This window comes from Pezoporus occidentalis, unplaced genomic scaffold (assembly GCF_034315485.1).
Source record: "Pezoporus occidentalis ecotype Australia unplaced genomic scaffold, CSIRO_AGI_Poc_V1 ctg48, whole genome shotgun sequence".
NCBI classification, from domain to species: domain Eukaryota; kingdom Metazoa; phylum Chordata; class Aves; order Psittaciformes; family Psittacidae; genus Pezoporus; species Pezoporus occidentalis.
Genome location: NW_026915813.1, coordinates 3,457,088 through 3,483,168, shown reverse-complemented (window position 1 = coordinate 3,483,168; position 26,081 = coordinate 3,457,088). Strand labels below are relative to the sequence as shown.

General features: G+C 39.7%; 1 protein-coding gene and 1 long non-coding RNA gene across 6 annotated transcripts; one reads left to right on the top strand and one right to left on the bottom strand.

Moving 5' to 3' along the window:
* Positions 1 to 1,046: 1,046 nt before the first annotated feature.
* Positions 1,047 to 20,935, bottom strand: BST1 (bone marrow stromal cell antigen 1). Of its 4 annotated transcripts, none has more exons than XM_062636410.1 (10): positions 20,870 to 20,935; positions 20,538 to 20,651; positions 16,594 to 16,723; positions 15,336 to 15,471; positions 14,712 to 14,794; positions 14,112 to 14,188; positions 9,032 to 9,124; positions 7,887 to 7,973; positions 7,313 to 7,372; positions 1,047 to 4,248 (listed from the first exon to the last, which is right to left on the bottom strand). In XM_062636410.1, the coding sequence occupies exons 1-10, from the start codon at positions 20,923 to 20,925 to the stop codon at positions 4,134 to 4,136; spliced, it is 951 nt and encodes a 316-aa protein (XP_062492394.1). In that variant the 5' UTR covers positions 20,926 to 20,935; the 3' UTR covers positions 1,047 to 4,133. The 4 variants fall into 4 exon arrangements, 3 of the variants coding, with proteins under 3 accessions (XP_062492394.1, XP_062492395.1, XP_062492393.1); XR_009968047.1 differs by lacking the exon at positions 20,870 to 20,935 and adding an exon at positions 5,657 to 5,789 and having other exon boundaries at positions 4,197 to 4,248; positions 20,538 to 20,745; XM_062636411.1 differs by lacking the exon at positions 20,870 to 20,935 and having other exon boundaries at positions 1,047 to 5,789; positions 20,538 to 20,745.
* On the top strand, positions 12,902 to 24,671 carry LOC134172880 (uncharacterized). 2 transcript variants are annotated; one of them, XR_009968048.1, is made up of 3 exons: positions 12,902 to 13,210; positions 13,299 to 13,382; positions 24,290 to 24,671. It is a non-coding gene; the product is annotated as an uncharacterized LOC134172880 (long non-coding RNA). The 2 variants fall into 2 exon arrangements; XR_009968049.1 differs by lacking the exon at positions 24,290 to 24,671 and adding an exon at positions 18,262 to 18,569.
* The last annotated feature ends 1,410 nt before the right edge of the window (positions 24,672 to 26,081 follow it).

Genomic DNA, 26,081 nt, shown 5'->3' with positions numbered 1-26,081 from the left:
CTAACTGATGCTCAGGCAAACATATTTACTGGATTAAAAAATACCATTTATTTGTTAATGATGGTAACTAATGGAATAACTCAAGTTACTGCAGACACACAGTTCTGGAGGATCCCCTCTGTCTGCACTTCAGGGATTTACCACATTTACTGCTTAAGTAGCACAGACGTATTGCTAGTCAGATAGTCACAAGTAAAACACTAGTTACTTTACTTCACTGCCTGCTACTGAAAGGAAATGTGTATTTATTTTCCTTCTATAAAACTTCGAACATCATAGTTTTCTGCTCACATATTCTGCTAAAAATGTAAAGTAACTCATCAGAACTGGGATCAGGTTCACCTCTGCTGCAGCTGCAGGAAATAGAGGAGAAGGTAGGCAAAGAAGGGCAGCCTTGGCAGGATGGATACTCTGGCATGGTGTGAGGGTACATATGTGCCGTGCTCCCAGGCTCCAGTTTCCTGTGCCCCCCTCTCTGCCAGCCTGCACTTGAACTGAACTGCTGCAGTAAGGAAATAAGGATCTCCTCCAACCTTGCCTTAATAATTTGCAGGAAACTAGGAAATCAGATGCGTGCAGAGTATAAACAAAATCTGGCAGATTATATTCTCCACCTCTTAAGTAAAATGGCAAGTAAATTTAGACTTGGCAGAAGATGGAATTTCAGGAAAAACCTGAAAATCAGAAAAACACTTGTCAAGTGTTGAGCCACCCTAACATTTGGCTAAATTAAGATCCTGTGCCTCCCCATACTGAGCTATTCTAAAACCAAACTCCTTGGCCCTGCTTAAAGCACCCCTCTTCCGCCTTACACTCTATTGCTGAAGTAGAATATAGCAAAATTATTTCTAGCTAATCCAACAGAAAAGAGAACTCTCAAAAGTGTTATCTTTCTTTGAACAACCAGTGTTATGCAACTTCTTGAGGTTTCAGGTCAAGTTTCACTACATTCAAGATTGGTGGTCGGAAACAGTCATAGCAGCTGAGTATCACATCAGGCCAATATGACAAAAATAAACACCAGCAGTATAAAAAGGGCAGAGAGGTGAACAAGTTGTCCTCGCTTTATTCTCGTAACTTCTTACTACAGAGCACTTAATAGTTTGCATTTAAAAGTACATGATCGCAGCAGCTATAAGCAGATGAATGTGTGTGCATGCACACACAAGGAATTACTCTGTTCGGTTTTTGTCAGATACAATGACTGGAACATGTGTAGCAGAAAAAAATAAGTAAGTTAGCAAAAGAGGAGATTGTATTTATATAGGAATGAAAAGCATGACATAACTGAGTTCTTAAGTGGCCTACAAAATGGGAAAAGACAGTAAATACTCCTGCAGTAGCAGGAGCTTCCACAGGTCTGTCTGCAGAAATGCAGAACACCTTGTAATGTTCCTGTACATGCTGCTTTCATTTGCCTTTAGTTGGATATTAACAGACCTATACAGGATTATGGCATCCAACTGGATTTAAAATGAAGTGATATTTGTAACGTTTTCGGTGAAACACTTCCTCCCTTGATTTCAGGCCTGGAGACAGCTGGTTTTGCAGTATTGCTAGTACAAGTAGGAATGATTGAAACATTCTGAATACATATTTGAAGCACCCTGCTGAACACTATGGAGAAGGGCAGATGCCTTTTGGACATTATGATTTCCCCAAATTTTGCACAGCTGTTACACGAGACATTGCTAATCAGAGCAGTTACTGAGTGCTCAAGCCAGAGCACAGGCATACCTGCTCGATTCTCACCACATAAGCGTAAAATACATGTGTAAATAGCACTATTTGTATACTTTGTAAACATAGAAATAGAGATATCTGGATTCTCTTGCTCACAACTTTTTGTTCATGTCTCTCGCTCCCTCTGGGAGTAACAACTGACCTTATTGTTTCTCACTTTGCTGACACATCTGCCCCTCTGCTTCTGAGATGCCAGTCACAATGTTCTTTCATACAGATTAAAACCATTATATTAAACTCAGAACAAACGATCCTCACTCAGCTTAAAATTTGCTGTCTCTTAGATATCAGGAAGCCTATGTATCTAAAATTTTGCCGCCTGTTTTTCCCCAGCTATAGTAGTTGGTCAGGTAAAAATCTTTACGGATCTTCCCAAGCTTTTCCATTAAGTTTGAGACACTTTATTCAAATGATACTGGAAGAAAAAACTGCTATTGAGTTGAAGCAACAGGAAAAGAGGCAAGAATGTTAGAAATAACACTGCAATAGGCTTCTGATTGTGTTGCTCTTGATACAAGGTTATGCAGTAAATGACTTCAAATTTGAATTGTATCTACCCTATTTTGTATTTTACTTTTTTTCCAAACAGAATTATTTAGCACTTCCTACAATGTGCTTGGTATCATATGTATTGGCCAGCACCAACTGTGCTGCTGGAGTGGATTGCATCTAGTGGCTGGAAAGCAAAAGTTGGCCAGCTGGGATGCTTGGCTTGTGGGTGGAAGTTGCCTCAGGCACACGGCTTGTTAGTGATATGAAGCTATTCTCTGAATCCCGCACACACTATAATGTACAGGTCAGTGGGTAGGACAACACTAAAGGAAATGGTGGCTTAGACACCTGTCTCTGAGCACTATCTCTACAGCCTATAGTCCAAATTTTGTCATGATGTGATCTTCAAAGACTGATCAAAATTGCTTGGGTTCAGTTACCTGAGATGTCTCTGATACCTCTCATTATTCTGGCAGCTGCTGTAAAGGACAGCATCAAACAAGCAATAAAAATGAGGAGGACGTTGAAGGGACTAATCAAAGGATTAATGTTCCAGCATAGGTAGGAAACAATTTTAAGCTGATTTTGAAAGCCCAGATTTTGAAAGGTCTGTAACTTCTTATTTCAGTACTTCTGCAAGTGTCTGAAGTGGAAACAAAAAAACCTTCAAGCTGGAGCCTAAACCCAGCTGTGACACAGGCAAATGCAACTATGTGTATAATATAAAGGGATTTGCATTAAAAACAAATTAAAGGTTATTACAGGAATGGAAGGCAGACAAATAAGCAACAACAACATACTGTAGGTAGTTTATCTTTCAAACATACAATGTGATATTGTTGTACCAGGGACTGAAAGGATGCAGATCTACTATGGAGCCCTAAATCAGATGTACTGAGATAACAGGAACATCCTATCCCATTTTCTGACAACACATATAAATAACACAGAACCTAACAAAATGTGCAACAGAATTCTACTTAAAGTTATTTTCTAGAAGAACAATAATTTTTTCCAAAGATTTATGTGTCATCTTGGTAGCTGCATTTCTTGGCGGTTTAGAGGAATAACTAGTTGGAATTCTTAGATAATTCACAAAAGTAATTTAAGGGACCTTCAAGATGGCATCTGCTCTCTCCTCAATATATTCTGAAGCATGCTAACTGAGTTCACTGCAAGCAGGCAGATGCCTGACTTGGCAGGTTCTTGTCTGAATTTGATATGCCATAAATCACATTCACGATGATCAACCATCACATCATCATGGAAAAAATGTGGAACTTTCTAGAGCTGGTTTTCCTGACTATAGGCTATGCCATGGCCAGAAAGTAACCAGCTGAAGAACAGCTGTGTGGATGATGAAGCAATCGATATTAAGTGGGAAAATACTATGTGCAAATATGCAAGCCAGAATCTTATTGTACAACAGTTTCAGATAAGTTTGGCTCAAGTTCTGGACCACTTATTGAGCGATCAAAGCTCTCTTCCATCTGAATTTGTATTTCTACTTCCCTAAACACAATAATCAGACATTAAGTTTCCAAGGCCAAATGCTAGGATTGATTTCACAAACAAGCTGTGTGGAAGATGTATGACAAGCACAGTTTCACTTATCTTTTTGCAATACATTAATAGGAAGTATTATTCTCAGTTTAATTCTGCAGAATAAAAGGAAAGAGCAATGGACTCAAGAAAAGGAAATAAAGGGTGAGGCTTTCTAGCGGCAGTAGAATAATTTTTTATACCAACAGTAGTTGGTATTTGAATAGAAGTATGTATGGTTTAAATATGCAGGTGTGGTAGTCCAAGAAATAGGGTGAAACTGCATTTAGAAATTAGTTGAAGCCAAATTTATAGCCAGCTAAGGCAAACAGAGGATATGGATGTAGTTGATTAACTTAGTACACTAAAGCAAATCTGAACAAAAAGCTTACAAAAGAAACAAACATGAGCTTGTTCCAGCTGCCTCCTTTGTCTGAAGATATAGGTCCTCTTTGTGCTGCTGGTGAAGATCTAAAGAAAAAAAAACAAACAGGATGTTCACAGCACAGAGCTGAGTTAGGATTCTTTTAAATATCAGGCGGTTGTAGCCAAGGATGAAGTTTGCAGTCCAAGTGCTAAGCTAGAAGTTTCTTTGTAAGAGCTTGTCACCAGATTCCCTTTGGCTGTCACAATGTTATAAACAGGATATTTGTGCAAAAAAAGCCCTGGGAACGCTTCTTTCTACCCGAATACCCAATCCTCCTTGTTTCTCCACATCCATTTACTGTCTCTGGCCTTATGCTTGAGATTGTATAAAGCAGTTCTAGACAGCAGTGGTCCTAGAGGTCTATTTTTACAGCAGTTGATTCAACAGTATCCAGATCCATTTCTAAGCCCCCCCCTGACATTGCAATAATGCAAGTAATAAATACCTCTACTAATAGGTTGCATCTGGCTTCCTTTCTACTCATGTTTGTAAGCCATCTATGCCATCTAGTGGGTAGTTTTTTATTTACAAGTTTTCTGCAAATACCAGGGCGACAAGAAGCCCAAATCCAAATTTTAACTCAACAGGGCCATAGATCAAGTTTGCAGAGGAGTTAAGAGCCACTATTGCTACCCAAGAAGCTCCAGGTATATTACTGCACCTTCTAGGCCATCCCTCTGCTACCCTGACACAGCCTTCTCCTTTGGTATCCCAATGTAACAGGAATTGTGGAAACAAAAAATGTCACTTGGACAACTTTGTTTTGTGGCTCGGGACATTATTCTCCAGAGGCTGAGAAGGCAGCTATTAATACTGTAACAGCAAATAGCCATTGTGAAAGGGGATGTAACAGAGCCTGCATACCTAGTCTCACTATTTACTCTAGAAGTGTATACACTGAGCACACACTACAAGGGAAACCTTTTTTGACAGATAACATGTTCTTAATAGTGACGTCCCTACTGACCAAACTGTTCCCATATCAGTTAATGGACTGTCAGAAAGCAGAGATCCATCCACAGAGAAGACAGATCTAGAAGATAATCATCAAATAATTTATATACATCTGCATAAGGGCAGCTAATTTCAATGGCAGTGTTATTTATTGCAGAGAAGTGATTTGGGGAAGAGTGCAAGTATTCATTGGCTTGAAGTATTTTAGCTATGTAAATTTCAGGGAAAGGCAATGATAGCATTCAGACTCTGACCCGATTAGGGATAGCATAGGTAAGAAGTGAATCAAGCCTCTTGCACTGCCATCTATACAGGAGGGGACAGAAGGCTCAGGAAGGCAAGAAGCAAAGAAACTTCCTAAGGAGGATGATAGCTGAGCTGCTTAGTAGCTACCCCAGGAGAGTATGAGACTGGTGCTTAGAATACACTAGTGATTAGGTTAATTTAAGGACCAATGTGGATGGAAATGAAGGGGTGGCTGCTCCCCGGTTTACATACTGCAAGCGTTATGTGGTAACACTGGAGAACTGGTATTCTCATCCCTTAGGTGAAAGGAAAAAGACATTAATGGTTTCCAAAAGCCTTCTCATCCAGGTTTCCTCACAAAACTTTGAGGGAAATGGTTTAAAACCTGGGAGAAGAGAAAAAATTCTGTTAGGAGTTCACAAGCTTATATATTTTAAAGTCCTGTAAAGTGCTTTTCCTCCAATTTGTTAATATTGTCACCATGTTCACAACTGCAGTTTTTCATAGGGCAGCTGTATTTTCTTTTGACATATGAACAAAAGCCTTACCATTCACTGGCAGAACAAGGAAACCCTATTTTAATACACCACACAAGCAGTGGTGGAAGGACTGGAAGCCTGCTCTATGATCTACTACCTAGGAGTCCAGAGCTATCTGATACATAAAATGCAACCATTTTCAGCACACATTTATAGGTTGGTGCTGGGGTATAATTTGGATGTAAGAATAAATGTTGCATGACAAGGTGAGTAAAAACTTTCAGTGACCAGCAGGAACAGGGGGTGTAAGGTGTACACTTTGTAAGGGTGTATTCAAAATGGATCATATGCTACAGAAAGTGACGTACAACACCTTTTCTGTACTGCATGAAGCATTACTGCCACACAACCAAAGTCAGGCTAGTAGGAGTTGCACCTCTCTGCTGCCATAACCAGGAGTAGCAAAACAGGCTTTTCATAGCAGAAGTTATCATTGCAGTATTACATAGGTATTAACATACAAAAGATTTGCAGGTGCTTGAATTAGGGCAGAAAGGACAGTAGGAGATAGGATACGGCCAAATGTATGGATTATGCATAAAAATAATGTAACTCAAGAACAACTTTTATGCATCCATATATCCTTCTACTTTCCAAACTGTGAGGAAGTTTTCATATTTGGATGTTCAAGTACCTTATGTGTACCTACACATGCAGCAGCATATAGATAAGAAATTTAGTTATAATTGAAAACAGTCATCTTTACTGTAAATTTACTGAAATACATAATAAACCAATTTAATCCTCTTTTTATAATAAAGCAAAATACAGACAGAAAGGGAAACTATAAAACCTAGTTTGGGAGTGATGCTTGCTAACTGAGAAAGTTACATGTTGGATATAATATGCATTCTCTGCAGATAACCTACTGGCCCAAAGTAAAGACATTAAAATACAGAAATTGGGTTTCCACAAAAAATGAAAGATTAAAAAAAAAAATCCTCAAAATTTGGAATTGAAAGTTCTAGTAGCTGGAGAAATGCCCTTTAGAACTGTTGCCATTTGACCTACAACTTCATTATTCACAGAAGAATATCAATGAAAGCAATTTCAAATTTGTAATAGATTTTGCATCAAAACACTGATATATACAAACTTCATCCATACCACCAGTGATACACAGCGTGATTGTGCGATCAATGAACTGATTAACACCCAATTTTGAATAGCAGGTGCTCACAGACAATTGTGTGCAATTTGTAGATAGAAACTGCTCACTCAATACACAGTAAGTAATAAATTCAAGAATACTGCATATTGTGTATGGGTGACAGATAATAGATGGTAGAGGTGGAATACGTTGAACTGTTGCCTTCTGCGTTGTTTGGTTGTAATGACACTGAGGATGGACTGAACTTCTTTTACTTACGATGAAAGGGTACACTTAGAATCATCAGGATAATCCACACAAAGTAAGAACATTACAGACCTGTGAAGATATCATTTTATTTAGCATCTTTCAGGCAGAAAAATGAAGAAAACAAACGAAAAAATCCAAGACAAAATCAATAGTATTATCAAGTCTGAAGCTTCCCTTCAATTATATTTATCTTGCAACCTAGTGTAAATAACTAGAGCTGTGAATACTACTGTGAATAGCTAGTAATCCTGCAGATTACTTGTGTTTTTAACTGTTGTTTGGATTTTCAATCAAAATACAGATTTTATAATGAAGTGGAATACATGAGGCCATCTTCTGTGTCTGATATTAATTATACAATTATACAAGGGTAATTAATTATACAATTATACAATAGTAGTAGTGTTCTGCTCAATTCATGGCTGAAAAATTGCCATGTCTGAAAAATGTGACATCAGCTCTCCAATATATCAGTCTCTTACTGAAGACACAAGATTAATTGCATTTTTAAAGGTAAGAAACCATTTAGAATAGATGAGATGCTTCTGCATATACACTATAGTAATGAAGGAATTTCACTTACTTGTAATTGTCAGTGCAGATGACATCATAACCAAGGGTTTTCAATCTGTTTTCTAGTTTCTCTACAGTATGAGTTCCACAGGAATCTCTGTGAGAAAGGATTTTAAGTATTATTGCATTTCCTTTCACTGAACCTGATGGAATTAGTAAAGTAAATCCCCATTATTTTAGCTCTTCTGTATTCCTTAACACCCACAGAAAACTGGTGTAAAATCCAATTTATAAATCTTCATTTTCTTACAGTCATTTAATATTTTATACTCAGTTTGCAGATACTGGAAGGTTAGCTTCTGTCACTGTAGCACTTGCAGATTCTATTAATCAATATTCCCACATCTAATATTTCACTAGACAAACAGAAAAAGAGCTAGTTACTTTTGTAAAATAATAACGAGTGTTTCATTTGTAATATTCTTTGGCAGCTATTTAGGTGGTGCTAAAGTTGATGCCAGCTGTCTCTACAGAATAAGCTGGTTATAATAAATTAGAATTATTCTTGTTGTTAGGCAATTGCTCTCTTTCTTGAATACAGAACAGAAAAAACACAAGGAGAAAGGAAAAAAAACCCAACCCAGAAACAATCCTAAAATGCAGCTTCTGTGTCTAGCAATGATTTTCTAAATTATGGTCTAATTACAAAAACAAAATTTAGCATAGTACAGAACCTACTGAGGTTTCTAAAACTTGCGTCAGCATGAAGTATTAAGGCTACTTACCCATTGGTCTGTAAACACTCATGACTAAAGTAATCATATAGGGACCAACAAAATAACCATAGAATCATAGAATCGTAGAACAGTTTGGGCTACAAGGGACCTTCAAAGGTCATGTAGTCCAGCCCCTGCAATGAGCAGGGATATCTTCAACTAGATCAGGTTGCCCAGAAGCACATCCAGCCTGGCCTTGAATGTCTCCAGGGATGGCATCCATCACCTCTCTGAGCAACCTGTGCAAGGGTTTTACCACTGTTATTGTAAAAAATTTTTTCCTCACATCCAGCCTGAATCTCTCCTCTTTTAGTTTAAAACCATTACCCCTCAGGCTATTGCAACTGCTACGCAAATGTAACTAAACAGAAAGATAAGGTGAATTTTTATATACAGGTCTAAATAGGATAAATTGATCTTTATGGAAGACATAACTTACGTATCTGGTCCTTCAATATCATCCACAACCCAGATGGCAATTTGTGAGATTTTGTCTTTCTGAAGATTAGGTATTTCATAATCTGCAAAAAAACTAATTCAAGAAACAAATTTTTAGAACTATAAAGAACAAGTAAAATAAATAAGCTTTTCCCCTTTGCATTAATGAAGGCTTTGATCCTGCTGTAGGATATGGGCTTTCTCAATTTTACATTTATATCTAATGATTACAATTAGACACACCACAGAGTAGAAAAACTGATTCACATTCTGAATGCCCTCAAAGGTCAAAGGCATTTAATCAGAAGATTTGTTTTCACATTCTTTATCTTAGAAGGGCTCAGCTGAAGAAAAGTTACAACTTAAGAGGTGAACCAGAATGAAGGGAACTTTTCAAAATGAAAAAAAAAAACCCAAAACATTTGATAATTAGTAAAAAAATAAAAAGGTCACTCTTGTGGTTACTGCTTTTAGACGTGTCCTTGGTTCAGCAGTAGCAGTCATTTTTCTCCTTCTTAGTAGCTGGCACAGTGCTGTGTTTCCAACTTTAGTCTGAGAACAGCACTGATAACACCGATGATCTTAGTTGTTACTAGGTAATGTTTACTCCGATCAAGGACTTTTCAGTCTCATGCTCTGCCAGCAAGGAGGGGCACAGGAAGCCGGGAGTAAGCAGACAGGACACCTGACCCAAACTGGCCAAAGTATTCCATACCACAGCACATCATGCCCAGTGTATAAACCGGAGGGAGTCACCTGGAAGGCCCAGATTGCTGCTCAGGTCAGGCTGGGTATTGGCCGGCGAGTAGTGAGTGGTTTTATTGTGCACCACTTGTGTTTATTGTTTTCTTTTCCTTTTCCCCTTTTAGTTTTATGTTCTCTTCCCTTGTTATTTCCCTTATCATTATTATTATTGGTGGTAGCAGTAGTGGTTTTGTGTTATACCTTAGTTACTGGACTGTTCTTATCTCAACTTGTGGAGTTCCCACTGTCATGCTTTAAGCCTGGCCGGTAACTCAGAACCACGCAGCCGCTCGCTCACATACACACCCACACCCCCCCACACACACTCCCCCTTCTTCCCTCCCACTCCTGGAGAAATAGGGAGGAGAACTGAAAGAATGCAACTCCCATTGGTTGAGATAAGAACAGTCCAGTAACTAAGGTAAACACAAAACACATTTTTTTCTACAAGAGAAATAGATTTAAATGTAGAAAATCAAAGCAACATTAATGTGAAGTATGCATGTCTAGGATATGTAAGACCATAAAGGAGAAAGTTCTAGCCATGTCTATCCCTAGCTTAGGAAATCTTCCACTTTATTGCTTTGTGTAGGTATTTAAGTAATAATTAAAACAAGACAATAAAATGGCAACTAAATCACAGAACCACAGAACGGTTTGGGCTGGAAAGAACCTTAAAGCTCATTCAGTTCCAACCCCCCTGCCACAGGCAGGGACACCTTCCATTAGAGGAGGTTGCTCCAAGCCCTGTCCTGCTTGACCTTGAACGCTTCCAGGGATGGGGCAGCCACAACTTCTTGGGGCAATTCCAGTGTCTCACCACTTTCACAGTAAAGAACTTCTTCCTGGTAACTAAAGACGCCAAATCTAAAGGATTATTTTAGTATCTGTAAACTGATTTTTTTTTTTTTTTTGTGAGAGGCAGGCATTTCAAAGCCACAGATTTCAAACCATTCCAGCAAAACATACTGTAATGATTTCCAACCTTATAATTGCTCTCATTTTTTATTATTCATCAGAAAGCTTATAATGTCTGTGTCTGCACTGAATGCACAGTCCAAATCTGAGCCTAGATGTGTGCCCATTATGGATCTTCTTAAATGTCTAGCTCTGGGATGCAGTGTCTCTTAGCCACTTTCAATGCTCTAATACCCCCCAGACTAGAAGGGACTGTTAGCTGTTACCTCCTGGATGAGACCAGCAGTGGCAATGTGATCACAGCATTACCCTCCTGGTGCCTGCAGGCAAACTACTGGTGCTCTGGCAGGGAAGCAAAAGGCATGGCGGTTGTCAGTATCTGTTGACAGCCAGCCAACACCTGCTCATGGAGTTAGAAAGTTTAACCTTCTGGAGAAGCAAAAGCATTCGACACTGTCCCACACGACATCCTTGTCTCTAAATTGGAGAGACGTCAATTTGATAGGTGGACCTCTCAGTGGATTAAGAACTGGCTGGATGGCTGCATGCAAAGACTTGTGGTAAAGATCAAGGTCTAGCTGAAGACCAGTATCAAGTGCTGTCCCTCAGGGATTGGTGTTGGGACTGGTCCTGTTCAACATCTTTGTTGGTGACATGGACAGTGGGATTGAGTGCGCCCTCAGCAAGTTTGCCGATGACACCAAGATGTGTGGTTCGGTTGATACCCTGGAGGGAAGGAATGCCATCCAGAGGGACCCTGACACGCTTGTGAGGTGGGCTGATGCCAGCCTTACGAAGTTTAACCATGGCAAGTGCAAGGTCCTACACCTGGGTCGGAGCAATCCCAGGCAGAGATACAGGTTGGGTAGAGAAGAGATTCAGAGCAGCCCTGCAGAGAAGGACTTGGGGGTGCTGGTTGATGAGAAAATGAACATGAGCCAGCTTCAGTTTGCGCTCACAGCTCAGGAAGCCAACCATATCCTGGGCTGCATCATAAGGAGCGTGACCAGCAGGTTGAAGGAGGTGATCCTGTCCCTCTACTCTGCTCTCTCATGAGACCTCACTTGGAGTATTGTGTGCAGTTCTGGTGTCCTCAACATAAAAAGGACATGGAACTGTTGGAACAAGTCCAGAGGAGGGCCACGAGGATGATCAGGGGACTGGAGCACGTCCGGTATGAAGACAGGCTGAGAAAGTTGGGGCTGTTCAGCCTGGAGAAGAGAAGGCTGAGTGGAGACCTCATAGCAGCCTTCCAGTATCTGAAGGGGGCCTGTAAGGATGTTGGGCGGGACTCTTCTTCAGGGACTGTAGTGATAGGACAAAGGTAATGGGTTCAAACTTAAACAGGGGAAGTTTAGATTGGATATAAGGAGGAAGTTCTTTACTGTAAGGGTGGTGAGGCACAGGAATGGGTGGCCCAAGGAGGTTGTGAATGCTCCATCCCTGGTGGTGTTCAAGGCCGGGTTGGGCAGAGCCTTGGGTGACATGGTTTAGTGTGAGGTGCCCCCGCCCACGGCAGGGGGGTTGGAACTGAATGATCTTAAGGTCCTTTACAACCCTAACTATTCTATGATTCTGTGAAGTGGAACATGAGGAGGCAGATAGCAGCAGTTGCCTGCTCTGGACAAGCATGGCTAACTAGAGACCAGTAGCAACAACAACAGATTTGCCTATCTGTTCAGGGTGTCCAAGCCTGTCTTAAACACATAGCGAAAATTTAACCAAAGACTAAGATTTCAATTATTTTTAACACACTTGCTCATTCACATGTATGTTATTGCCAGGAAAAATGCAGCTTCCTCCAAAGTACAAATGAATCTTTAACTAGAGTCAGAAACTGTGGAGGAACAATGTACCACTGACTTCAGAATACCTATTTTTGAACTGGCTAATATAATTAAAGAAGTCTGCCAACTGCATGAGCAAAGTTATTTTGTAGTGAAGTGAGAAAGAAATCCGAACTGAATTGGTAAGAGGTGACTTAATGATGATTTAAGTGCACAAAAGGTAATCCAGGATAAACTTTGGGAGTGGCTTTGAAATGCTTGAAAATGTATCAGCGAGATGTTTAGGAAGACAGGTGGATCCTTCAGATTACCGTCTGATACTAATTATTCAACTCCAAGCCTCTTTCAAACAAGATCTCTTAAAGAAATTCAGTCATAAATACACCAGAAGATACACAGCAAGAAAACTGTTTTGGTTTTTTTTCTGGGCAGTCTGTGTTCCAGTGGTGGAGATTTCACTGGTTACAATACCTCCAAACACGCAACCCAGGGAACTGGTGGAATTAATTTATGTGTATTGTGAAATAAGGAATCTGTAAATTAATAGAAAAAAAGTGAATAGGTTTCTGAAATAAGGCATCTATGCTGGATTCTTGGCTCTGCTCTGCTGCCAGCTATTGTCATGTGCAGAAGACTTGATCCCAGCTGACAACCTGCCTAACCCAAGAGGATCATATGTCTTCTTAATCAGTTGAAAGCTGTGTACAGAGACAGACCTTTGAGGGATGGACGTAAGTAGGTAGTAGGTGTTTTGGAACAGATAGTTCTTGCTTCTCTCCTATATGGAGATAAAATTAACTTCTCAATGATTACTTCTAGTCCACAGTGAACACACAGGAGGAGGATCTGTTCTATGGGTCTTTAAAACGTGGGTTTTTTTGTCTGCCTTGGACAGGACTCAAGGTAAGGAAAGATGTAGTTACCTGAGGTAAGGAAAGATGTATTTTTCATCAAAGCTGGAAAGTCATTATAGCCACAAATTCAGTAAAAGTTCTCAAGGGTGTACTTTTACAGTAAATTTTATACATAAGCTAGATGAACTAAGTGCTACATTTGTAAATCAGAAAAAAACATCTGTCCTTAATATATGAGGGAATAAGGAGAATAGGAAGCTAATCCTTGCTATCATTTTTCTCAATAAGTCTTTTTTGCTTTCTTAAGCCAAATCTTTCTTCTACCTCTTCTTTTGGTCTTGAAGAAATAGCAGGTAAAAGTATTTTCCCTATAGAAAATACCAAGTTTGTTCCTAGGCCTGACAGAGGCTACACTCCGTGTAATGATGGCCTCTCCTTGGAGATGTCTCTTAATAGAAATTTTGTAATGATCATCTTTTTGAAAACATGCACATTTTGCCACAGTATGTGGGCTTACTTAGGGGATGCTTTCAAAGAACATTTATCCTGCTTGCCACAGCAGTTTATAAAATGCAGGATTCCAAAGGATTGTTTCCATCCATTTCATGTTAATTCCTACATTTGCGGACAATTAACAGTTGTCCCCACAACACAGCAGACTTTGATGCAACAGGTTCTTTTAGCCACCTTCCCATGCAGGAGAAAACCCAAACAACTGATTGACCCTTTTTTTTGCAGGCATCAGGCCATTTACACATAAATAAGTCAGTTTTCTTACCCTGGCTCTGGATAAGCTCCTCCAACTGCAGAACCATTCAACAAGATATGTATCACCCCAGAACTGTGCTGTGCATACTGCAACAGATAACATGTTTTTTTTTTAGAACTTACAGATTTGTTACATGACTTGGTATTGTATAGCAAGCATCAACGACCAAAGAAAGAGTTTTATCAAGAAAACATATCAGAATTGTGAAAATAATACTAAACTAGAACCCTAGCAGGTCATTGCAGTAGGGAGAATAAGAACTAAATAGCCAGAGCGTTAAATTAATACATCTAAAACTATTTTCCCACACCTATAAATAGTCTCTTCAGCATAGGAAGAAAGCTTTTTGGCACTCTGTGTTGGGTTTGATCTGTGAATTATGCTTAATACATACTAACGAAGCTAACAGCATTTTAACACATTATCTAGCTAAGGTGAAAGGTTGCCCTTGCTAGAACACCACACCCAGTGTAAACCAGGGTATTTGTATCAGAGGAACTAATCTAACACAGTTACAAACTTAAACCTGGTCTGATCCCATGATGTTTCCCCTGAATCACCCAGGACACACTCAGTAATGTATGAAGTCAGCACTAATGAATTATTTACAGTGATTGAGGCCATCCTCCAGAAAGATTCCACTGCGTTGTTTTCACATTCCTCTGTGGTAGGGCAGGATTCATAGTCCAGTTCTGTAGGAAGGCATGTGATTTATGCTATTAGAGAGATGATTAGGACTGTAAAAAGTGATATTAGAAAGCAATTAAATATATTTGTGCATTACGTACTGAACATACAAGATGGTCTGACACAACACTGAAAGCTGACAGTTGTACTTTTTTCTATCATTTTCCATCCTGTGCACTTCATGTAAACAGTGAAAATTCTGTGGATTCAGTAATTTAGCTAAAACAGCTATAACACTGTATCTGGGATGCACAGAGCTCTGCATTCAGAGGGTTAAGAAGGAGGTTTATCTCCTGTGCCGCACTGTTTAGATTTCACTGTGTGCTCCCCTGACCACAATGTTACATGTTCACACAAAACAGAAGAGAATGAGATAGTGAAGCTCACTCTGATTTTTCATGGAGTAAGCTCACTCTGATTTTACATGAAGTGAGCTCACTCTGATTTTACATGGAGTAAGAGCAAAACTAGGTCCTCCAGAACACAGCAGTTGTTCTCCATTGTGGTTTTAAACACAGATGTTTAATATAGTACACATTATCTTACCAATGCTGTTTGCCTGCCCACACCAGTTTAGAAAATCTCCAAAGAAGCCAAACAGAGTATCAGCCAGAGACATGTAGCGCCGGCCCCTGCTAGCAAAGCTGTTGACTAGCAGATGATTATTTTCCCAGAAGAGAGACTACATAAAAAAGTGGGGGGGGGGGGGGGGAGAGAAGAAGAAATGAACAAATGAAACATCACTTGGGCATGGACACACTGAGATTATGGGGTGCAGAAAACAGTTTTAAACACGTTTTGGTATTCGTTCAAAATCAAGCTAATAACCTGAAATGTTACCTATATCTTTAGTGGAACGAAGTTGTTTGGTTTTTTTTGGTTTAGTTTGGTTTTTTTAACAGTGATGTAAATTCTGATCACTAGAGGCTTGAGGAGTATTTATACCATGATAGGAATGGATATAGACTTATATTAAGTATAGTTAGGCCTAGCTTTGCCTTCCTCAGCAGACAGATTTAGGAAAAGCGAGAAAAAGGGGAAGACATTTATAAGGCAGATAAATTTTACCAAGATTTTCTCACACTGCTATGTTGGCTTATGGTGTGAACAAAATCATTCATCTAGCTGTTATTTCTGTGCTTGCAGAACTCTTTCATGAATTAAGATATGTTGACACGAGTATTTGTTGTTTTCGCTTGTATCATTTAGAGATAAGGAATAACTGTGATAAATGTAAAACTGCTTTAAAGTACCACCTTTTAGAGAAGGCCAAAGCACACATTCTGATGGTGTGAAGAGCTGTGGTTTTTGCACTTTCACAGTTCTCTGCAACTGCCAGCACATCAAACCCTTACTGTTTTCTAGCACATAATGGAGTCCTGTCCGTTTCTGCTTATGTTTGTTTAACATGTCAATGTTTAACATGTCATTGCCCTGACACTTGGCTGTGAGGAGTGGAAGCAAAAGGCAACGGCAGGCACAGCAGGTGCAGGCAGAGCACCTAACTTGAGGAAAAGTAGAAGTGGAGGTTCAGGAACTATGACAAAGCACCCAGTACAGCAGGAAAAATGGGGGATCTTCGTACAAAACTGGAGAAGTTGTTGAAAAGTTACTGCATAAAATAAATGCAGCCAAACACATTGAAAAATGCCATCAAGCCAGAGTCTCATTTGTAAACTACAGACAGGCCAAAAATAATGAATCATGAGTCAGCCACATAATGACTCTTGGTCAATTTTGAACTGTGTCATGGAAAATTTTCTCGATGTCACAGGACTGTTAACATAACATTAATAATCATTACCTTGTTAGGTGGAATTGTGTGCAATGACAGGTTGATAAATAATTCGTAGTCCTTAGGTAGAATGTTGCAAGGATCCTTGCTAATAAATGCATTTTTAAATGCTTCCCATATCTCTGAACAGTTTTTCTCCCTGTAATCATTGATACAAATAGCAGAGTTTTCTCAAACCAGAGCAAGGAAGTTATTTGTTCCCAAATTTTTCAAATACCCAAATTAAAACCACTACAAGTTTAAGATAGAAAACTGAAATCAGAGTGGTAGCAAACTTGTAATCCAGGAAGAGCATACACATTTTGTCTTATTCTGACTCCTAAAAGCAGCAGATTATGAAGAAACAGCAATGAAAATATTAGGATTGACAGTGTTGAATTAGATACACATAGTAATTCAACAAAAATCTGAGAAGGTACACTCTGCACAATGACCTTATTATCCAGCATTGTAGAAATACTGAAGAAAACAGCTTTCTTTGAAATTTTCCAGATTGAAAATGCCATTTCAATTAAAGCATAGCTAAACGTGCAAACCTACTGAAACATAAAATTACTCTTAAAATGTCAGATTCAAATGCAAGAGTTGTTACTGGAAGATTTTGATAGTAGAATAATGGTTTTGACGGAAAGATATTTTCTGTGTATATAAGCCTTAGGATTATGCAACCTTACCTTGCTGGAAGGAGTACAGTGACTGTGTGGGACATGTACTGTCACTGTGCAGCAGCTACAAGAATATTGCTAGGATTCAGCATTGTGAAGGGAGGCCTGAAATAAGATGCTAGACTGTGCACTTCGACATTTCCCTTCTGCCAGCTCTGCCCTGGGGACAATAATCTGCGGAAGGACAGGCCAGGCCATCTAGGAAGTCTATCTCTTGGATCTGCTGGATCTCATCTGTCACAGCTCTGAGCCTGCCTGGAGTAATTAAAAAGAGAATTGCTACTTTCATCACTTTCCCATAGTACCTTCCCCACATATGCTGTGACAACGTCTATGCTTGGAATACTCTGCAGAACAGAATAATGTATATTAAGAGCATACAGCATCCTAATGTGAACAGCTGTAATTGCAAAGCTCTAGCTTGAACAACAGTAGACCTGGTAAGTAAACCAAACATTACCATTACATGTTTTGCTCATTTAATGTCATCCATAGACAGCAGGGTTTCTGCTGGTGCTACACCTCGTGATACCCTTTAAGGAGCTGCTTTGTGATGCTGAATGTCACAGATACTTTAAAGGACCCCTTGTGATGAGCTAAGCAGCTCCCAAGCAGGAAACAGATCACAGACTCTCTTGCAGTTATCCCTAGTCATGCTTCCAACAGCTATATAAAAAATTCCAAAATATCATAAGCAAATATCGGATCTTGATCTGATCTTCAGTGATGCAATACAACCCTTGTTCAGTAGTTCCAATGTTCAAATCGCTTTACTTGATAAAAGGATTTGCAATCTATTTTTAATTTCAAGGTGTTAAACTTTAGCTTCTGATGATTGTGTATGTCTCATTCTGCCAAAGAGCTGTCTACTGTAAGCACTTCTTATTCATGCCAGCACTTGTCAATTATGTTCAACTGAACTGTTAACACCTTTCCTGACAGTTGAATCCATCAGTAATTTTCCGGTTAATTCACATATTGCATTCTTTTTTCTTCATGTCTTCTCATCCAGGTTTGAACAGCTTGTACACCAAAAGGATTATTCTGCTCCATTACTCAAAATTTCTAAGCTGGCAAAAAAACTTTTTGAAATTGCAGGGTGGGGAAGGACTGTAGTTCAGACAATACTTTCCAATCTTAATAGACATTAATAAGTCATGTTAGATTTATTTCATACTAGTCAGTCAAAAAAAATGTTTTCAGAACTTCCATTATATACTGCAAATAAATATGGGGAAATGCACTGCAGGAACATTTGTGTTACGTAGCATGCTCCTATAAGAAATCAGATTTTCATTCAAATCCCTCACTTCTACATGACATTCTAGATTTTGTAAAATGCCTCTCTTAATTGCCATTTTTCATGTTCTGTTTTAAGATAAGGAAAAGTTTTTCTTATGCTTCTATAGACACCTTTATGTTTTAACTATGCTGCAGTGTAAAGGCATGCCATGCTAGCTTCTCTTCTGTTAGCAAAGTAGTTTTAAAAAATTATTCTATTTGCCCATAAATTCAGAAGCAAAACCTACCCAGGTGGCTATTCCTCTATAAAAGCTAGCCTGGGGGCAATTAAGAAACAAACAATCGATAAAAAGGGTTACAAATAATTAGAGTATCTGTTTTGCACTTGTGCAATAGGAAATTTCCATTCTGTTTAGATTACACTATTTGCTTATAGACCTAAGGGAAAGAGAAAGGAACACACCACATGAAATTAATTGTGCAGCTCTTCTTTTTATAATGGTATTTGGGCCTTATTTCAGGAAAGCAGTCCTAATGTCCAGCCTGGCTTCAGGCTATTCTGAGAAAGAATACTTTGATAAATGTGTTCAGACTTCTCAATTTTAAAGTTACACTGTGAAACTGTCACAGGAATTAATTAGACCACAAAACAGTCATAAACATAAGACATATAGAAATACTTTTTAAGAACACTCTATTTACATTTCTAAAAGCCAAAATCAGATAATGATAAAGTTAACGTTTCCAGAATAACAATTCCTATGTTGCTTTTTAATGTACTTGTATTATTAGTCATGTCCTACTTCACATATACATGAAGTGACATCTGTTAACTCCAACAAGAACTCTACCTAAAGACTGCTGCAGACCAGACTTCATATACTTACACAACTATTAATTGACTTAGGTTTTCATAGTTGATATCATATATTATATTGTAGGTATGTGGAAAACTATAGTTAAATTTTACTGGCACCTTCCACTGTAATGTGTTTATAAAATTGCCAGAGTGGAATTCTTCAACTGAAATTTTAGTACCATTTTATTTGCATTAGGATGATTTCTTCTTTCACAGGGAACCGAACCAAAATACTTCTGATAAGAGCGTTATTAGGAAGAAATGTCAGTTTGCCTTTGTAAAAAGCCATTAACCTGTTTTCAGTCCTGTATCTTCCTCTTTTGCTGCAGGAACTGAAAATGGGAGGTTGGCAGAAGGAAGTGATATTTGCTGATATTATGCAACATAGTCTAATCCTGTTTAAGATCATGCTTGAGTGCTGCAGACCCACCCAGGCCACCTCTGCAAATACCTCTACAAACTAGTAGGAAAAAATTAAGCTACACAAAAAAGAACTGAACTCCAGGAGACTGTCCTTATTAATATCTTCCTTCTTACCAAAGCCCAAATAATGTTGAGACAGAAAAAAGTGGTCAATTTAGCAAAGTGTGTCACTTATCTCCAGTTAGAATCACAGAATAGTTAAGGCTGGAAAGGACCTTAAGATCACCTAATTCCACCCTCCCTGCCAAGGGCAGGGACACCTCCCACTAAACAGTTCTGTGTAATTAACACAGACAATGAAAGCTCATGGGTAATCATACTTCAACAGTTGGTTACTACTTGATTTTTGAGGTGGATGAGCTAAATAATCTCTTTCAGTACCACAGGATAGCTATAAAACGTGGTGCTTTCCTCCTTACATGACCTGACTGACATACAAGGCATGCAAAGTAAAGCTGGTCTTCCCAGGAGCACTGTCAGCTTTGGTACTTAAGAAATACAGTCCCCACCATTTCTGTGTGTTCTCCTTACAGAACACTGTGGCACTAGGGGGAAATGTGAAATAAAAAATTGAAGGACTAAAAATCTTGCTTTAATTACACTACTTTTATTAATATGACATCTGTCAAAGTTCATTTTTTGTTTCCAGACAGCTACACTCATGTTGGCTTCAATAGGATCACTTTCATGGCTAGAAGTGAAGCATGAGGCTTCTGATTAACAACCAGAACATAAAAAATAATACAGAAACAAGCAAAACTTACCCCACAGCAGGATTCACAATCCTAATATAGTCATAGCATCTTCCAATGACAATACTTTCCAGATTTTGTGTTGTACCTTCACCTTTCCATTGCCCTCCCTGCACTTTTGAGAAGCTGTTCATAAACAGAACAGAGACAAGTAAGAGAGACACAAAAAGGTTCTTCATCATGAATTCCTGAAAAACAAGTTCTTTTTTTTAAAAAAAAAATGGGGTTAAAAAAGAGGGTTAAATGATACAATTTACAAGGAAACCTGCAGGCTTAACGTTTAACATTTGCCATACTAGCTATAGTTCTTTACACAGAAGACGAACTTAGACGGAAATCTGAACCTTGCTGGGACTGTAATATAACTATTTCCTGGAACGATTACAGCACAGGGATACATCACTTCCTCAAATCTAACTGTTCCCCACTCAAAAAAAACGAGACTTTTAAGGTCATGATATTGCCACCTGCTGATAACTGAGAAGAATTACAGTTTATTTCAGTAAATGACGAAAAAACTCTTACCACTTCAGTACTCGCGATAAGTTTGCTCAATATTCATTGCCATGCTACACCTTCCTCAAATGTCACAAGTGCATGAAAGCAACATGTTTTAAAACAGTTTATTTTCATTTCAGAGGGGCTATACTTTTTACTTTTACTGCATATATTTCTCTAATGGTTGAAAAAATGCTGAAACATGCATCAAGAACAACAAAGAAGAAATATGCAGATAAAGCAATGATTGCATAAATACTCAAATTCTTAAGTGATCTTCTGTCACACAGCAGGGGTAACATTTGTCAGCTCATTTTCCACCTTTCCCCTGGATACTGATAGCAACACTTTGGTGTGATAATACGAGTTTTAAAGTCTTCATGAACCAAACCACCTTGCAGGCAGGTTCTCAACCATAATGAGAACCAAAAGGGTTGCCATACTTCCTGTGCGCTGAAGAAATCTCTTCAACTTCTAGGGTTACTGTTATCCTCTCTCCACCTTCTTTTTCCTAAGTGCCTTGCTAAATCATCAAATGGCATCAGTTAATCTAATCTTCTGTGTAAATATTCTGTGCAAATACAGTCATATTACTTTTCTCCCCTTGAGGAAAAAAAAAAAGTATTTTTACAACCTTAATTTGCCCATAGACTCAAATTTCTGAGGAACATGCTGGTTCCTTTGCTCTTTCTATTAAACGGCCTCCACACCTCTGTGAATATCTACATCTTTATTATTTATGTACCTAATTTATATAGTGTCATACTTACATTGAAACATTGGTACTCAGCTGACGGATTCTGCCAAAGGCAAAACCTTGCTCATCACTGAGTAAATTGCTGATGACAGATTTCTCCCATAAACGTGTTATAAAGATATCACGTGGGTCGGAACAATCCCAGGCACAGCTACAGGTTGGGCAGAGAAGAGATTCAGAGCAGCCCTGCAGAGAAGGACTTGGGGGTGCTGGTTGATGAGAAAATGAACATGAGCCAGCTTCAGTGTGTGCTTGCAGCACAGAAAGCCAACCGTATCCTGGGCTGCATCAAAAGGAGCGTGACCAGCAGGTTGAAGGAGGTGATCCTGTCCCTCTACTCTGCTCTCATGAGACCTCACTTGGAGTATTGTGTGCAGTTCTGGTGTCCTCAACATAAAAAGGACATGGAACTGTTGGAACAAGTCCAGAGGAGGGCCACGAGGATGATCAGGGGACTGGAGCACCTCCTGTATGAAGACAGGCTGAGAAAGTTGGGGCTGTTCAGCCTGGAGAAGAGAAGGCTGCGTGGAGACCTCATAGCAGCCTTCCAGTATCTGAAGGGGGCCTGTAAGGATGCTGGGGCGGGACTCTTCATCAGGGACTGTAGTGATAGGACAAAGGTAATGGGTTCAAACTTAAACAGGGGAAGTTTAGATTGGCTATAAGGAAGAAATTCTTTCCTGTTAGGGTGGTGAGGCACAGGAATGGGTGGCCCAAGGAGGTTGTGAATGCTCCATCCCTGGTGGTGTTCAAGGCCAGGTTGGGCAGAGCCTTGGGTGACATGGTGTCAGGTGTCCCTGCCCATGGCAGGGGGGTTGGAACTGGATGATCTTAAGGTCCTTTACAACCCTAACTATTCCATGATTCTGTGAAGTGGAACATGAGGAGGCAGATAGCAGCAGTTGCCTGCTCTGGACAAGCATGGCTAACTAGAGACCAGTAGCAACAACAGCAGATTTGCCTATCTGTTCAGGGTGTCCAAGCCTGTCTGAAACACATAGCGAAAATTTAACCAAAGACTAAGATCTCAATTATTTTTAACACACTTGCTCATTCATAGAATCATAGAATCGTTTGGGTTGGAAAGGACCTTAAGATCATCAAGTTCCAACCCCCCTGCTATGGGCAGGGACACCTCACACTAAACCGTATCACCCAAGGCCTCGTCCAACTTGACCTTGAACACCGCCAGGGATGGAGCATTCACAACCTCCCTGGGCAACCCATTCCAGTGCCTCACCACCCGAACAGGAAAGAGTCTTCAGGAAACACAGATTTACCCGGAAAAGCATGTGCAGCGTTGTGCTTGATATGGTGGAGACATGGTAAACGCTGTACTTCGGTTACTTCTCTGATGCTTTTTCTCCCCATTTCTCTTCCTAACCTCTCTGAAACATGGCCATGCTGATAGGGCACCAGCACGTTAATCAAACGGTTTCAAGTTACTGCTTTGGATTCAGGATTAGAGAGGACAACAATCGATGGAAGTCTATGTTTTTATTATCACTTTTTCTGCAACCAAATTTTGTTCAGTTACTTCTGGCCTAACACAAACCAGAGGCATCACTGATGGGACCTTCTATTTAGAACAGGGTAGAAATTGTCAGAGTTTTGCATTGAGACTAAAACTTCTGCTTAAATTATATGGTATAAATTGAAAAGACATAAAGATAGATATCAAGTTTTGTATTAGCCTTTCTCTAAGGACACACCCATTTAGGACTCTTCAACTTCGGGAAGATGTGGGTGCTGCTCAGTGGTGTTCTCCAAAAAAGAGATGACCTGACATAACATCCCAGAGGTAATGGAAATGAGTCAAACAACTGCGGGGATTCCCATCTCATCCTATTGAGCTTCCTTCCCTCTGTGGCCACTTCTAAAAACAGAACACCAGTCCAGAAGAGCCTCTGATTTGACTCAGCCCAGCCACTTTTAATATATGTTCTTAGTTCTGATTTAAATTCTTCATATGATGGCTAAACTAACATGCCTTGGGAAATTGTGCACTGGTTTGATAGCCTTGAGTGTCAAACCTTATATCTGGCTTGAACTTGTCTACCTTTAGCTTCCAGTCATTGGATCACATGATGTCTTTGTGATATTAATGATCTACCCTCAGAAATCTTCTGTCCTTGTAAAGTCTTGTAGAAAAGGACCAAACCTCCCTTTAAACTTGTCCATGAAAATGTCAGTATTTTAATCCCATTATCAGCCAATTTGCCTTAATGTACTGTACTTCACTGCCACACACTGGCTGTCCCATCTTGCCTTCCAAGCTCTGGCAGTTCACACTGGATGCATATCGCTGTCCCTCACTCTCTGCCTCTCTCTCCTAGAAGAAGTTATTGCCCATGAAGGAGAGTCAGCAAAATTAACAGCATATCTGCTCTGGAAATATTTTAGTTCACCAACTGAAAATTAACTCAAACGATCATGAAATTTGGCATATTATCTTCTGCACCCCTGGAAGCTGAGGAACGGACACGTTCTCTCTTGTTATTTCTACAAGATGGGAGTGGTAACTTCCAGCAGAGGAAGGTGCAACAGGAGGGAACGTTAATCCCTTATTACTACTCAGGCATGAACTGCTGGCAGAATAACCCTAATTCTGCATGACTTCATGCTTTTGGCCTGGAAATAAGACCTTGGAACTGCTCATACTGACAAGCTCCTCTGTAAGCTAAGAACCTCAACAAACATTATTTCTGGTGGGCTTGTGTCTTGTGCGTAATTCAACTTAGAGCAGTAACCCAAGGCCCCAGCTGCTCCCTAGTATGCTATGATACAATCTTTGTGCAAGAAATGCACAAGCCCAAAGCCAGAGCTATGCTTATTAGCCAAGCAGTAGATACAACCACCTGGCCAGCTATGCAAGACCTCTGCTTTGCCTTTTTCTTCTCTCATGTTGTCAGGGTCCGATTGGGGGAAACCCCAGCACCGGACCCTGTTTCAGTTCATGATCCCAAGAGTGAAATGAAGATGCCAATGAGGTCAAGTATCATAATTGATTAGTTGTTTTATTACAAAAAAGCAGTTATTATTAAAAAAAAAGGAAATTGTAATAAAGGGGATAGCGATAGGACAGACTGGAAAAAAGGTAGAAAATGAAGCAAGGATTTGGGGTGCAGAGAGAGATAGTCAGCACCATGGATCCAGCAGTGTTTCGAGAATCCACTGTCGTCGTCACTGGTGGTGAGAGTTCTTCAGGGTTCATAGTCGGACCGCAGGGTCCCCCAAGAGTCCGTGGGAAGTGGGTATCCTCGTGGAGGTGCTCTTCTGGAGTCCCCTTGAAGGTACCCTGTGAAGTGTCTCTTGGAGTTGCCCTCATGGCAATGTCTCATGGAGGGTGTCCCTTGGGGTCCATAGTAGTCATCGGTGGAGTGCTCTCACAGAGGTGTCCTTCTGGAGTCATCCTCATGGCAATGGCTCCCTGGCAATGTGCTTCCCCCTGATTACCTTTTCCCTCTTTTATAATGAGTTGGGGGCACTACCTCTGTTCTTCATGTCATGTATTACTCGTTCCTGGTGGACCAGTTTCCCTGGTCTTGCAGCCAGCTCTTCAACACCACCTGTCTCCACACACAGAGGTGTCTGTAGCAATTCTTGGGATAATGGGTAGCAATTCCTCACACCAATGGTACAGTTAATGGAAGGGTCTTATCTCAGCTCTTTCCCACTCATCCCTCAGGCAATGGATGGTGGAGTCCCAGTTCAGCTCCTCACACCCTTCTCCCAGGCAATGGATACTGGAGTCTTATCTCAACTCCTCCCACCTATCTCTGAGACAAAAAATAGGTGGATTTCCACCTCAGCTTCTCAGACCAATTTTTGAGACAATGGACAGTGGAATCTGATTTCAGATCAGTCTCTCTCACATGTGTAACTTTTTTTCCGCAAAGTTGTACAAATTTAACCTTCCAAGATTCATACATATTTGCAAATATGATTTAAGTAGGCCAGCATGTTCAAAATCCTTTGAGGTGGAAAGGATGAATGGAAAAGGAAACACCCAATACCGTAATTGCTTAAGCCTCATTTCCTTAGATAAAGAGCTAAAAAGATTATTGTGCACAGTGTGATCTAGATAACCCTCATTGCATGGTCTCTCTTTCTCAATTCACTATCTACTACTTTTACCAGCAACAATTTCACATTTTATACCCAGACATTAGTTCATTGAGGAATACTGGAATAACAACATATGTGTGCCCTTGCTCGAAATACTTCAATCTGTTTACAGTTAATTGCTTACATCTATAAATTGGTTTTTAATGTATTTAATATCTGCAATGTAGATTTTG

Excerpts from the sequence above, each read along its gene's own strand:
- BST1 (XM_062636410.1), bottom strand. The coding sequence starts at position 20,925 with ATGTATCCCTGTGCTGTAATCGTTCCAGGAAATAGTTATATTACAGTC. Across the intron at positions 20,652-20,869 it reads TATATTACAGTCCCAGCAAG|CTTCTCAAAAGTGCAGGGAG; the intron begins GTTCAGATTTCC and ends GTTTATGAACAG. Across the intron at positions 7,974-9,031 it reads GATATTGAAGGACCAGATAC|AGATTCCTGTGGAACTCATA; the intron begins GTAAGTTATGTC and ends CCTTTCTCACAG.